The sequence below is a fragment of the Chrysochloris asiatica genome, unplaced genomic scaffold, assembly GCF_000296735.1.
Source record: "Chrysochloris asiatica unplaced genomic scaffold, ChrAsi1.0 scaffold00006, whole genome shotgun sequence".
Classification (NCBI taxonomy): Eukaryota; Metazoa; Chordata; class Mammalia; order Afrosoricida; family Chrysochloridae; genus Chrysochloris; species Chrysochloris asiatica.
Window position 1 is genome coordinate 13,015,895 of NW_006408524.1, and position 15,990 is coordinate 13,031,884.

Genomic DNA, 15,990 nt, shown 5'->3' on the forward strand with positions numbered 1-15,990 from the left:
ATGGAAGCAGAAAGCCTCATCTTTTTCCTATGGAACGGCTGGTAGTTTCGAACTGCTGACCTTGAGATTAGTAGCCCGACTCGTAACCACTATACTACCAGAACTCCATTAAAATCACCTATTAGGGAGGAGATCATTGTAGGGTTAGGTAGGAATCTAAACACTGTCTAGAGGGCTCCAGAGATAAACTCAAGTCCTCAAAGAAAAAGGGGCAGGTGATGTGTGTGTGTTATCATTTATCCATTCATTTAAGAAGCAGACATGGAGCTGTTCACAGACAGTGAACCCAAGACACTTGCCCCAGTGCTTTTTTTGGGGAAAGTACCCCATTTTCCAAGATTACACTGAACACTAACCGAAGCTTGGGGCTTAAGATGTTTGAGTTTTAGAGCTGAAAAGGACCTTTAAAGTTATCCTAACCAAACTTTTCATTTTGCAGGCAAGGGCAAGCAAGTTGTCTGGGGAAAGGCTGCCAGTATGGAATCCAGCTAACCCCTGGGCCAAGCTCCCTTGCCTGTTGCCCCCTGGAATGCTCCCTGCATCTCCTGGCACCTCTGTGTATGTGGCATACAGTGTGGTGGCAAACCAGCCCGGCGCTGACCCCTGAAGTCCCTGCTGCATTTTTAAGATATCATATTTTCTGGGAAGAAAATGTCAAGTTGATAAGCAAATGTTATTTAGAGGAACTGTATGTGCAGTTGGAATCCCGTGGTGGTGCCAGTGGCTAGCACTCCACTATTAGCTGGAAGGTTGACAGTATGAACCCATTCAGAGGCTCCTTGGGAGATAAGCCTGCACTCTGCTCCCAGTGTCCCAGCTTTGAAAACTATGTGGAGTATTCCCACTCTGTACACGTGAGTTGGAAACAACTTGATGGCAACTGACAACAACACAAATGTAGTAGGTTGAATAAAACTCTATTTTATATGTTGTTATTGCTAAGTGCTGTCGAGTCAGTTCCAACTCATAACGACGTTGTATAAGGTTTCCGAGGAGCAGCTGGTGGGTTTGAACTGCTGACCTTGAGATTCAAAGGGCGGTGCTGATAGCTCTTGATTAATTATCTCAAAGAGGAGGTATTTGTTATTTTCTCCTTTCTGTGACTTAAGATAAGTCCATTCACCCAATTATCCAAATTAATGGATATAAAAAAAGCTTAAACTGTCTCAAAATAGGCAATTTAACACTATCTTTGTGGAGAGAAGAAGATTGCAAGAACAAATTCTAGTGAAGTGCAATAATCATATGTGTAAAACCTAAACTCCTAGAATTTAACTGCATCACCTTTAGGCATTTTACTTAACTCATTCTGAGTTTTGTTTTTCTCATCACTAAACATAATGATAAAAAGGTGTACCTCACTGAATTATTATGAGGACTCAGTGCATGAAAAACACATCATAGCACATGCCTGACCCATAATATGCACTCAAGGAAATGATCTTATTTTTAGCTAAAGAGGCTCTGGTGGCACTATGGTTAAGCACTCAGCTGCAGCTGAAAGATTGGCAGTTCAGACCCACCAGCTGCTCCATGGGAGATGCACGTGGTATTCTGCCTCTATAAAGATTGTTGTTGTTGTTGAGTGCTGTAAATTCATAGCAACCCTGTGCATGGCTTCCAAGGAGTGGCTGGTAGGTTTGAACTGCTGACCTTGTGGTTAGCAGTTCAGTGCTTATCCTACAGGGCCACATGATTAATGCCTAGGAAACCCTGTGGGGCCATTCTACTCAGCCCTCTAGGATTGCTATGAGTAGGTTTATTATTAACTGATAATCAGAATTTTGTTGGCATCCTGGTATGGCGCTTATAGGATAAGATTATTGGACCACAAGGTCACTTTGAACTGCAAGGTCAGTGGTTCAGACTCACCAGTTGCTTCTTGGAAACCATAAACAGAGTTGCAGTGAGTCAGAATTGACTCACCAGCACGTGTAACAATAACAACAACAAGTCAGAATTTAGTATTAATATATAATTGGTAAAACTGATCCTGCAAATGCATTTGTGTTATTAAGTACAATAAAAGTAAGATAGAAAGAAAAAGTAAAAATAAATAGATCCAGAAATAAGGATAATGCCGACTCTGTAAATCTACATCCTTGCTAAAGATTGGTAACAAACTTTGCTTGAAGCTTCTTCATAACCAAAGCCAGTAAGACAGTCTTGTCATTTGCACAGTTTTCAATGTTCAAAACATTTGACAAATACTTATCATGGGCCTACCATATGCCAGGCACTGTTCTATGTGTTAGCATTTCAGCAGTGATGAAAACAGACAAGTCCTCACCTTCACGGTGATTATATTCTAGTGGGAAGAAACAGACAATTAACATGGTAAATAAGTTCATTATACAGCAAGTCCAAAAAGATATATTCAATGAACAATAAGTTAGGATACGAGAAATGGGGTTTTCAAATTTAAATAGAGAGGTCAGAGTAGATTCTTCTAATTAGGATGGTGACATTTAAGGCAAGATGTGTGCAAGATTAAGGAAGCAGGTTATTTAAGACTTTGGGTGAGGAGCTTTCCAGGAAGAGAGATTACCAATGCAAAGGCCCTGAGGTAGAAATGAGTGTGACTGTCCAGTGAATAGCAAGGAGACCAGTGTGGTGAATCAGGATAAGGAAAGGATAGAGCAATAGGTGGTAAAGCTAGAAAGGTTACCAGGAGTCTAATTACACAGGGTTCTGTTGGCCATTGTAAGCACTTTAGTAAATGGAGATCCATTGAAGGGTTTAAGCACAGGAGTAACATGTTCGAACTTAGGTTTATAAATGAATCCTCTGACCTGGACACTTGGACCAGACTCTCAGGTTGTGCTTGGAAACAGAGCAGGTGGGAGTCTATTTCAACAATCCAGGCAAGAGGTAGAGGTAATTGATCAGATTCTGTAATATAATTATTTTGAAGATAATAGACAATGATTTTTTTTCTCTGATTGATGAGATGTGGTATGTAAGAGAAAGAGAGATGACAAGGATGAGCTCAAGGATTTTATCCTGAACAATTAAAGGATGGAGTTGAGACAGAGAAGACTGCAAATGGAGATTTGGATAGGGATCAGGTTCAACTTTGGACATGTCAAGTTAGAGCTATCTCAGAGACATCCAAGTGGAGAGACCTAGTAAACAGTTGCACAAATGAGTCTGTGTTTAGCAGTGCAGTCTAGAATGGAAAGATAAATTTAAGAAGTTGTCCACGTAAAATTATTCAAAATCATGAGTCTCTATTATAAAGAACAGAAGAGGATCGAGGGCGAAGCTAAGCTCTGAGACTTTCTAATGTTGAGTCATAAACATCAATTTCCATGAAACTGAAGTCTCCACTAACTTCGTCTAGATCTGGAGTTCACAAACTCTGACCTTTGGGCCAAATACGGCCTGTCACCTATTTTTGTGAAGAAAGTTTTCCTGGAACACAAACTCATTCACTTTTTATGCACTGTCCATGACTGCTTTCACACATACAATGGGCTGGCTGAGTAGTTGCAACTAACACTCTATGACCCACAAGCCTAGCATATTTATTACCTGGCCCTTCACAGCAAAAGTTCAACACCCTTGTATTTGATGAACATCAAATTCAGGAAAACAGATCCAGGTTGAAGAAGGAATCTCATCAGTCTCGTGGTTCTGTGTGTCTTCTGTGTGTGGCAGTATTCTCATTGGACCCACAATTGGAATTACTTCCCAGAAACAGTGAAATGAATTACTCTCCACGTGTTCCCAACACCTCATCTTGACTTTCCCTTCTATTCTTTTTTACTTACAAGGTTTCCAGAGAGAATTAGAAGAATAGTTATCAAAGCAAGGCCAATGAATCCATGACCTTGGCCTCCTTGACTCCAGGCTGAGCATCTCAATCCCCAGTTACAGCGCTTGGTGGTATTTTCTGGACTATCCTAGAAGTCACATCTCAGCCACAGAAACATAATGTACAGATTAATTACATTTTCATAGCATGTGAATTGTAGAGCTCTACTGAGTAGTTTGAAGGGCAAGAAGAGCAAGTTGTCTAGAAAGAGGATCAGTGTAGCGTTTCCCTCATTCATTACCCAGTTGTATTTGGAGTCCTTGGTTTTTAACCAAAAATGTAACTTAGGCAGCAGAAAAGTCACTTTTTCTGATTTCCCATCCCAGAAGTCAGTTCCACAATAGTGTGTGTTGTGAGTAAGCCTGTCTGCGTCCCACCCAGATTTTACACTACAAAGTTACGTTGTGTTGTTGCTCAGTGCTCTCAAGTTGGCCTCAACTCATAGTCACCCTGTATAGGGTTTCCGAGGCGTGGCCAGTGAGTCCAAATCACCGACCTTGCAACTCAGCCCATCCTTAGGGTCCAGTGCTTATCCAGTAGTGCCACAATAGGACTCCAAAAAATCATAATTCATGACTTAAAATGATTCAGAGGTACTTTCAGTTATCTCTTCCTATATGATCTCTCTCTCTGCATTTTACTCTACATTTTAACAGCTCACCCTCAGCCAAAGACAACTACTTTTTTTTTTTTTTTTTAAATGTTTTTATTGTGAAAGACAACTACTTTTGTAAAGACATAGCTATAATCCAAGAATGGATGGAATCCAAAACCTTTTCCTTTGAAATATCTGTGACCTCTAGTGCCTGCCCTTCCTCCCCTCCCCGCTGCCCACCCGATCCTGGAATTCAGGAGCACTAATTTATTATGACTGCATCAATGATTTGCCACCTTCTTCTCCATGCAGAGCAGGGTTCACCAAAGCTGCAATTTACTGAGTCTATTTTACAAAAGCTGAACACTGATAATAAATAGGTTTAGTGATCTAAAAGCCTGTGATGAAATCCTAGGAGACCTGCCCAGAAAAGGTTTCACTAAGGTAGCAAGCTCTATTATTATAACCAGATTTCCATAGTATGCTTTATGAATGTTCAGTGGGAACAGTATCAAATGACAGGAGGTTTGAGGCCATTCAAGTTCAAGAGTTGTATTAATGGAGTACTAGAACACACGGTCATTTGGACAGGTCCCTTTGTGTGTTTTTACCTATTGTGAAATGGAAGCATTTTTCATGAGAGGTGACTGTACCTTTCACGTCCATTCTATACTTAACCTCTGTGAGATGTTCTCCCATCTGTATAATGGGTATGATAATATTAATACATATGCCCAAAAGTTGTTTTTTTTGTGTGAGAGGGTGTGTTGAGTGAGCTAAACAGTACATAGCATAGCATCTGACTCATAGCTGATGCTCCTTCCTGACCTGACAGTGGACCCCCTGTGAGACCAAGGGTCTGCAGTCTGGTGCCAGGGACAGACTCGACAGCGCTTAACAACAACATGAGGTAGTTGGTTTCAATAAAAGAGAGAACGTCAACACAAATTACGTCATACTTTGTATTCTTGTCCAATACCTCTGGAGCACCTGCCCTCATGCTGTCTCCGTTAGAAGTCATTGCTGTTGCCCGGGAAAGATTCTTAACCCCATTTTACAGATGAGGGCACTGAGACTTAAATGGACTACATGACTTGCTAGTTGTTGACGCCTAGACTAAAACTCTAGTCTTCTGACTTCTAAATCTGTGTCCTAGCTTCCCTGTCCCATTTCAGATGACAAAAATCTCTGTTAAAAAGAAAAAGAGGAAAGATTTGAAAACCATTGCACTGTGCTATGGTATCTTTGCTGCAAAGTGATTTAAAAATGAAATTATATCATATTAGCCTGGGACAAGATGCAAGTAATCTTCAATCTATCCCATAATTATTCTAATCTCTGAGGGCTGGAATCTGGGACAGTGTTGTTGTTTCCATTTGTGAGTGATAGAATTAAAAAGTAAAATGTGATCCTACTGTCTGCTCAATCTTGCGTTTGCTGCAGACTGAGATTCACATTGTTGCCCAGTGTTCCTGTTTGGTCAGGTGATCAGATCAGTCACACATCATCCAGACATTTACCTGCTATAGGAAAATCACAGTCTGAGGAGGACAGAGGGATGTGGTAAAAAATGTGTTGTCTTGTTCCAGCTGAGTAGATTTCTACATAAATTTATATCTGTGGCTTTACAAAATAGAAGAAACTTTGGGGGGGTGTTTGGTCTGGGGGAACATCAGTGAAGTGGCTGGTGCTTTTGTGACTCTTGTGGAAATGTCAGAGAATCTATCATGTTGTTATGACTGATGGCCTGCACCAATAAGGCTTAAAAATGCATCTCTCAAGCACCATTGTAGAAGCTATTGGGATGTTCATGAAAAGATGCTGCTCACGCTTCCCTGCCTCATCTTCTCATGATTCCTGTTCAACCAAGCACTGCTTCTCAAAGCTTGCTACTTATCCTTTCACAGGGAACTCAAGGAGAAGATTCAACCAGAAATCTTAGAGCTGATCAAACAGCAACGCCTGAACCGCCTTGTGGAAGGAACCTGCTTTAGGAAACTCAACTGCCGACGGAGGCAAGGTATTGTTTGGGGACACTTAAGTTTCATGATGGGTGGCCAGCTCCAGGAGAACCCCAGGGCATGGGTGTTGGTGTATGGGGGACCTCACAACATTGACTATGGGCAAGGAAAGTCCACATGAGTTCTGGCTTCCCTATGCATACTCAGGGAGAGTCCAATCCCAGAATTTACAAAAGACCCACAGAACTGGAGAGTCATTCTTTGCCGTTCAGTGTTGTGGCAATGTTCATGTGATACCAACAACAGTAACATGTATTAAGTTACATCTCTAAATACTTTACTCATATTAGTGCATTTCATCCTCCCAACATGTAGGTTACCATGATTATCCCCAGGTTATAAGAGAGGAAACTGAAGGCACTGAAGGGTTGAGTAACTCATCAAAGGTCACAGAAGAACAAGGATTCACATCCAAGCAGTTCTATGACCCTTACTTTTATTGACTCACTTGCTATTGGATTTGATCTTGGAATGTTCAGCAAGTATGCCACTTACCTAATTTAGCTCCTACGTACTGATTCCTTTCCAGGTCAAATTATTTTTCTTGGACATAAAAATTACCATGAGCCAATCTAGGGTTGATTCACTTTCCATAATCTTTCAAGACAAATTTCTAAATTGTCTCTATAAATTCTAACCCCCAAATATCAAGTCAAAATGAGTACTTATAGACCATTTCCAACAAGTGGAAAGAATTTCCCGTTGTTTCATGGCTGGGGAAGTAGAGCTCTTTGCTTGTTTTCTCGCTCTCTTGACACTGCTGATTGCAAAGTCAACATATTCTTTATCACGCTGTCTTAGAATCAAGCAGGCAAAACACAAACCTGGAAAACAGAGATACAGGGAGAGATGAGACTGGGGAAGGGCCAGGAATGAATAGCAAAAGGAATAACAAACATAGACATTAACACCATTCAGAGATACGCAGTAGCTCTGGCCCAAGATAAACATGAACAGATATTTCTTAAACATGGCAGGCGTTCTATTCAAACACAGAGCTCATTCACTAACAGTGTCCATTTGATGCTTGAGTCAAGGCCAGCCCACTGGTTGTTTATTTTAATCATCTGAATAGTCAATAAATTCAAAGTGTTTAAAATATTACCATTAAAAATCAATGGGGAACTCCCAAAGGCAGAAGTTTCTCAAGGAATGAAAACAGCAGATTATTCCCAGAGACTGGGTAGCCAGGACTGTGAGCTTCCAGCTGAACTTGAGAAAAGAACAGCGGTGGTAGAATAGCAAAGTAACAGCTGGGACTGAGGAAGGCTCACCTTGGGAAGAGTGACGGCAGACGTAACTCATCACTCCCACTCTGCAATTGAAGGACGGGTTAACTGCCTCCTTACTTGTTAAATCCCTTGCATTTGGCAGCTTTGTCAGACTGAGCACTATTCCAAGAAGACAGTGTGGTACAGTGGCAAGGATGAGTGGGTGGAATCCTTGCTCCAGACCTCTCTAGCTGTATGTGACCCTGAGCAGTTTCCACATCTGAAATACGGATAATAATGACAGGCTAGTAAAGTTATTAGAGTCCTGGTGTGGTGGTACAGGTGAATGCACTGGACTGCAAGCTTGGTTTGAACCACAAGGTTGGCGGTTCAAGTTCACCAGCCACTTTTCAGAAACCCTATACAGGGTTGCTATGAGTCAGAACCGACTCGATGGCACATAACGACAACAGTTAAGGTTATTGCAAGAAAGAAAGGTAATCATGAATGAAGTCTTAGCAACAGCAAAAAAGTTGTTGTCGTTAAATACCAAGGAGTTGGTTCCGACTCATAGACACCCTGTGTCGGGTTCCCAAGGCTATGAATCTTTGTGGGAGCAGAGAACTATTATTACTACAGAAGAGTGTATAGGAGAAAAGCAATATGCTGGGAGCTGGGAGCCAGGGTTCTCAACTCTGTAATTAAGCATCTTTTAGGCAGGACATGTGGCCTCCACAAGCTACAAGTCCCCATCTAAACAAATGAGAGGCTAGGACTAAATGATATGTAGGACTTCTATTCCATTTGTCCTAGAGTGGCTCTGTAGAAGATGCACTGGGCTGCTAACCACAGAGTCTACACATTGAACCCACCAGTTGCTCTGAGGAAGAAATGAAGATTTCTGCTCCTGTAAAGCCTAAGAAACACGATACAGCATCACTGAGTAGAACGGACTCAGTGGCACTTAACAACAACAAGCTAGAGAGTCAATTGTAGGCCCTCATCTCTTCATTCCTTTTTTTGGGGAAAAAAAATTACTCAGAATATATTGCCCTCTAAGGAGTCCTGGTAGGAGCTCTAGTAGTGTAGTGGTTACAAATCGGGCTGTGAACCTCAAGGTCGGCAGTTGGAAACTACCAGCTGTTTCGCAGGAGGAAGATGAGACTTTCTGCTCCTGTAAAGATTTTCAGCCTCGGAAACCCTGTACAGAGTCACTATGAGTCGGAACCGACTCCACGGCACATAACCACAACAACAAGGAATCCTGGTGAGCCCTGTTGTGGCTCTGTGGGCTAATGCGTCAGACTGCAAAGCTGTGTGAACTACTAGGTCGGTGGTTCAAGCTCACCAGTCACTCGTTGGAAACCCTATACTGGGTTGCTATGGGTCGGAATCAACTTGACGGCATGTAACAACAACAACAAAGAGTCCTGGTGTGGTGCTGTGGGTTAATGCGCCAGACTGCATAGCTGTTTGAACTGCAAGGTTGGTGGTTCAAGCTCACCAGCTGCTCCTAAGAAACCCTGTACAGGGTCACTATGGGTCGGAATCGCGTCGACAACACTTAACAACAACAACAAAGGTGATTTTTAAAGGTTTCATTTTTGACATTGGACAAAGAATGCAAAAATGTTTGAAAGGGTGGTAGCCACACCTACTGTTGACCCTCTTATCTATACAAATTGTCAAGCCAAGGTCCAAAGTCACCAAGAAATACACAGCTCACCCTGTCACTGGCTGCAACAGTGCTTCTGAGCACGCTCAGCTTCAATAGTGGGTATGGCTGATGGTCTGCACGTATCCCTATTCCCTCCACAGACATATGGCATGTGGTCAATCCACAGAGCAGTGGATTGACCACATGCCATGTGATGCTCACGCTTAAGAAGAAAAGGGAGACCTGGTGTGGCACTGTCAGATAAACTTGGGACCTCAAGTTGGTTTGAACTGCAAGGTTGGTGGTTGCAACTCACCAGCTGCTCCTTAGAAACCCTAAGAAAGTCGCTATGAGTCAGAACCGACTCGATGGCATTTAATAACAACAGCATATATGATATAATCTCTCTTTCTATGGAGTCCTGTTGTGACACTGTAGGATAAGCACTATACCACTCTAGTCGATTTGAACTGCAAGGTCGGCAGTTCAGACTAACCAGCTGCTCCTAGGCATCCCTGTACAGCACTTAACAACAACAACCTGCCGTAGGAGGAGAGTTGCCCAGATAAGAAAGAGGTATAAGCAAGGAAAGCACAATTCCTTGCTTATGTTACCAAGAAATGTTTGGGGCCCAAAGCTTGTGGTTAGTGGTGGTGTGCTGTGGAGTCGCTTCCGACTCATAGCAACCCTGCATAGGGTTCCCGAGGCTTTACAGAAGTAGAAAACCTCATCTTTCTTCCCGGAATGATTGGTGGTTTCAAACTGCTGACCTTGAAGTTAGCAGCCTGACTCGCAGCCACTACGCTACCAGATTTATTGTTGTTGTTGTGAAGTACCATCAAATCAGTTCCAACCCATAGTGACCCTATATAGGGTTTCCGAGGAGTGACTAGTGAGCTTGAACTGCTGACCTTACTGTTCAAAACAACTTTGCCGTCTGGCACAGTACCACACCAGGACTCCATGCTAGCAGATTGTTGTTGTTGTTGTTGTTAAGTGCCATTGAGTGGATTCCAACCCATAGCGATCCTGTATAGGGTTTCCAAGGAGTAGTTGGTGAGCTTAAACCACCAACTTTGCAGTTCAAATGACTTTGCAGTCCAATGCATTAGCCCACAGTGCCACACCAGGACTCTACACTACCAGATTAAGTGGTGCAAATAAACTGCTTGCCCGCTTTTCTAACACTTACCAAGTAAGAGTCTCCTAGTTAGGGTCTCTCCAAAATAAATTCATGGAACTATTCTTGACTTTCCATTTTATTCCAAAGCGAAACTAGCCTTTTTACCCTTAAATGGGCATAGAGTCTATGAGAATAATCCTGTTCTTACATGCAATCATCTCAATTTTTTTTGTTAAGGAAATGTTTGTTCTTTATCTGTAAATCTTCCCAATTTTCTAAAAATGAGTTACCTAATGAACAACAAAAAAAAAGTCTTATCTAGATAATAAACGTATTAGTTTAGCTCCTTAGGGAGCATGACCATCTGTGTTTAATATAAAATCTTTCTCTGAGTGCAGAAAGGAAGGCTTTTTGTGGTTGGTAAATGGATTTTAAATCTCGTGACGGACCCTGCATGCTTAAAAATAGGGATTCAAAGCAGACTGTGCTGGAATTAGTTTCCTATCAACCCATCAAAAACACAGATTAATGAGAACATGATGTGAAATCATTTTTAATCCCTTCAAAACAAAGATGTGGTTCCACATGAGATCTTAGTGTGAAACATGCTACTTACTACCTGCAACATGTCACCAGTCAGTTGAAGAACAGGTACTCCCAGGTAAGATCTCTTTCAACTTGTGTGACAGTGACCTGGCACAGAAGAGTGGGTTAAAGTAATTAACTTATAAGGGAAATACAAAGGAGATTCAAAAAGTTCATGGAAAATTTCCATTATACTTGCATTCCATTTTTTCACAAACTTTTGAAGCCCCCTCATATGAAAGAACCTTGAATTCCAGGGAATTAGAAAGTGGACTAGCCAACATAGAGTCCTTTCCTGTGTCATATTTTATAAGAAGGCCCCCTAATTGATACTTGGTCAGCATCCCACCTGACTCATTTGCAACTCTGCTATTTAGATCATATGGTCGTGGTGGTTATGTGCCATGGAGTTGGTTCTGACGCATAGCGACCCTGCATAGAGTTTCCAAGGCTGTAAGCCTCATCTTTCTCCCATGGAACAGCTGGTAGTTTCGAACTGTTGACCTTGAGGTTAGCAGCCCAACTTGTAACCACTACACTATCAGAGCTCTTTAGATCAATCATTGGATAGAGTTTGCAAATCTGGTGGTGGCAGTGTGTGGTGGAGTCGGTTTCAACTCATAGCGATAGTATATAGGGTTTCCGAGGCTATAAATATTTATGGGAGCAAAAGACTCATCTTTTTCCCGTGGAACGGCTGATAGTTTCGAACTGCTGACCTTGAGGTTAGCAGCCCAATTCGTAACCACTATGCTGGGTTCCTGGAATTCTGACTGCATTAGGCAGTCAATAAGACTCATTGCTCTCTCTTCACACACTAGCTGGGTAGCTTTAGACAACCCACTCAATCTCTCTGTGCTACTGCTTCCTGAGCTGTGAAATGGCCAGGGCAGCGGTAGTCTCTGCCTTCCATCCGGGAGACTAAGTTGGACTTGGTCACAATGCATCATCTGTAGCCACCACCAGGCTGTCAGTGGAGCCTTGCATATTGCTATAATGCTAAACATGTTCATGGAGTTTCTAACAAAGATAGACCAGGAAGAAAGACCTGGCAATCAACTTCTGAAAAGTAACCAGTGAAAACCCTGTGAGTCACAACTGCCATCTCTCCATCTGTTCACGGAAATGGTGCAGGCTTGGACAGCATTTCAGTCCATTGTGTGTTGGGTAACCATGAGTTGGGGACAGATTCAACAACAATCACAAAATGAAGGTAATGTTACTTCCTCCATCAAATAGTTATAAAAGTTAAATAAAGTTGTGTAAGTATAGCACTGGGAGTCCTGGTAATGTTGTAGGATAAGCACTAGATGCAAGGTCGGTGGTTCAAACTCACAAGCCACTTCTCAGAAACCCTACACAGAGTCGCTATAAGTCGGAACTGAATTGACAGCAATTAACAACAAGTATAGCACCAGCTACTCCTTGGAAACCTTATACAGGGTCACTATGGGTCGGAACTGACTTGACAGCACTTAACAACAACAATAAATAGCTCTTAGCGGAGTCTTGGTGTGATGCTGTGAGTTAATGTGCCAGACTGCAAAGCCATGTGAACTTCAAGGTCAGCGGTTCAACTACTCCTCGGAAACTCTATGCAGGGTTGCTATGGGTCAGAACTGACTCGACAGCATTAAACAACAACAATAGTTCTTAGTACAGTACACAATACATTATCAAATATTCATTAGCAATTATTTTAGTTGGTAGTTCCTCAGAATATTGACTTTTAGATACAGATGGCAGACTGTAGCTTTGGGTGTTACAAGCACCCTCCATGGAGGATAAGGCTTGTTGAATCCTTCCCAGTGGGAACTGCTGTTTCATTTCCTGAGGTTCTGAGGGAAAGAATTAACAGCTTTCAGTTGTCAGGTCCACTGTTGGCTTGGAGAAGCTGCAGGCTGAGGGATAGTAGCTCCCCACAACTGCCCACCCCGGGTTTTCTTAGAGCTCAGTATCTCTCTGAGTCCTTTGCATTGAATGGTTTTGATAAGAGTCCAGAGCTAAACTTGGAGAGTCATTTCAAACAATGTTAGCATGAAACTTGTTTCTTGTTGAGAACACTGTTTATTTGGTTGACAAGCATCCCATCTCTAAGTGCTAATATGTCAAATTTATCTTGGAATTCTATGCTTAGCGAAACTAAACTCCCCCAAGAAACCAATCATTTCTTTTTGAATCAGCCTGATAAGAAGAGACTCAGGCACATGAACCATAAAAACTTTTTTAGCAAGTAGGTTCTTTCTTCCTCTCTCTTTGGCTGAGATTTCCTTTAAATATTTCATTATATCGAATCAAAATGTTAGAAACAGATGGTCATAAATAAATATATTTTTCCAATGAAGAAAGCCAGGTACTTTTCAAATGATCAAAATAACTAACAGAGAACCATTGTTCCCCAATGGTGGAGGGACCATTAGTGTAGACTCAAGGCTCCACCACTATCTGAAGAATGATAAAAATGGGTAAGAACTGCCTGGAAGAATGGGAAGACCAATATTTATTGAAAACTAGAGGTTGAGGGATATTTTATTTATGTTTTGCTCACGTAATTATCATTTCTTAACAGATGATGAATAGGATTGTAAGATTTTAATAATTTTACCAAGGACCCATAGCCAGTGAATGGCAGGACCAAGTCTGTACTCCAAATCCTATTTAGAAGTGTTTGGGGACCCTGGACTCATCTTCAGTTATTGTAAGGAGACATCAGTCTCCAAGGAAGCAGAGTTCTGAGTCAAAACACGATCTCTTAATTTGAAGAACATCTGTGCAGTGAGGGATATTTGAAAGGCAAAATGGCCTTTGTACCTCTAGTTGGTGTTTTCCTTTACTGGAACTAGAATGACAGAGAAATCTTGACTATCATCGCATAGGAGAAGGCATTTGCCTTTAAAAACCAAAATAAAATATTAAAAAAAATAATTTAAGTTTACAACTTGGAAAAAATCAACCTTAAGCACGAAGCTGACCTTTTCCTCACACTGAAGACTTTGCACATTTTAACTCAGCAAAGACACAAAACCCTAGTGGAAGTGCTTTAGAAAATGCCACTGTGCATCCCAGACAGAGAGCTCCTTCACCTTCAGGTCAATAGCCAGTGGCTGTCTGGGGACTTCCTGTCCAAGACAAATGTCCTCCTGTTGCCATGGCAGAGCTGGTCAGCCCTGGATTTTGCTGTGCCCACGTCACATTTCCTACTCACCAATGATAGCTGTTCTTCAGTCCACCCATGTCTGCTAAAAACATGTGGCCAACTCTCAACTTGGCTTCAGTCTTGATGATGAAGACAGAACACAGGCTGCTCTGCACCTGAGAGTAGCCCCTAGCATCTGTGACTATGTAACTTTTTATTGTGATTTCGGTGACAGAGCAAATGAGTTTTCCATTCAGCAGTTCATGTTCATCTTGTTTCATGCCATTCATTGCAATCCCTCCAAGGTCACGTGACTCATCCACTCCCTCCTTGGGGTTCCTATTTCCTTTCTTCCTTCTTTCCTGACCTTTTCTACCTTCTGGACTTGGATCTGGTGCTTGTGTTGCCCTCTTGATCCCGAATGATTGATTGTTCTAAGATGTACGTACTTCCCTAATGTTAATGTTCACCTAGAAACTTGTCTATTGTTTGTCCAACCACTGAGCCATGGGAGTAAGTTTAGTTCCAGGTCTGAGGGGTGGTGGTGGGGATTATGTGCCATGGAGTCGGTTCCGACTCATAGCAACCCTGTACAGGGTTTGCAAGAGGTAGTGACCACTTAAATTACTTAAAATTAAGTAAAACAAAAAGGCTTTTTTCTCCCCCTGTATATTAGATAGCACAGATATAAAATGTTCCCATAATTGCAGAAGGTTCTATTAGACATTGTGGCAAAAATTACAGTTGTCGGTGGCCATTAGCTCTGTAATAATCTATATGACAAGAGAAATGGCTTTAATCAGCCCTGGAGACCTTCCTACCAGGCTCATGAGCTTTGAAACCAGCTTTTCCCTCTGCTCCTTCATACACATATGTGAAAAGAAAGAAGAAACGGAGCACAAAATTGTCTCTATATTTTGAGTTTCTGCGTTTAGGTCGTGGGGGCTGTGTGAAGAGATGGCCACTAAATTACTGTCCTCCATAATGGACTGGAAGACCTCTGCATTAGCTCTTATTTTGTCTTTAAATGCTAGGAAACAATCTTTGATAATGTTCTCACTGCTTCCTACTAATTGCTTTTAGTGACACAATCCACTTATTCATTGCCCAGAGGGTTTCAGGAACTAGTCACATCATGCTGGGCTGTGAAAGGAAAGTACACATTTTTCTTACCATGACATAAATGGCAAATCAAGCTGCTGGTGGTATCTGACACAGACCTGGCTCACCCAACATGCCGATGTCAGTTCTGCACGATTTTATAGCAGCTGTACTTTCAAGGTGGGAACGATGATGGTTTCAAGATAGAGTTCCTGCCTTCCATGTAGGAGACCTGGGTTCGATTACCAGCAGACACCAACCATCTGTCATTGGAGGCTTACATGTTGCTATAATGCTGACTAAACACATTTCAATGAAGCTTCTAGATTAAAACAGACTAAGAAGAAAGAATTGACAATCTACTTAGGAAAGTCAGCCAATGACTTACAACAGTTTGATCTACAAGTCTGATCTAGGGCATGGTGTAGGACCAGACAGCATTTTATTCTGTTGGGCATTAGATCACCATGAGCTGGGGGCCAACTCAGTAGCAGCTAATGACAACAACAACTTTTGAGTCAGAAATTCACAGGTGATCACATCTCTAAGTTTTCCCAAATCTAAAGACTTTTTTATCCTGAGGGGTAAGTCCTACCACTGAGTTTCCATCCATTTGATTGTGGGTAAAGATAACCTTCTCAAAGATGGAGGCAGAGACGATGACGTGGAGAGATGGAGCAGCTGGGGACTTTAGACTCACAGATGACCAGGGTGCAGGCTTGTAGTGTATACCCTTTGGTTGGT

At 41.9% G+C, this 15,990-nt stretch overlaps 1 protein-coding gene across 5 annotated transcripts in view; it reads left to right on the top strand.

Moving 5' to 3' along the window:
• ELMO1 (engulfment and cell motility 1) overlaps positions 1-15,990 on the top strand; it is a 660,529-nt gene that overhangs the window by 598,534 nt on the left and 46,005 nt on the right. For all 5 annotated transcript variants that reach the window (XM_006832125.1, XM_006832127.1, XM_006832126.1 and 2 more), the window contains one exon: positions 6,320-6,432. In XM_006832125.1, the coding sequence (XP_006832188.1) occupies positions 6,320-6,432 (113 nt within the window). The remainder of the gene's footprint in view (positions 1-6,319; positions 6,433-15,990) is intronic.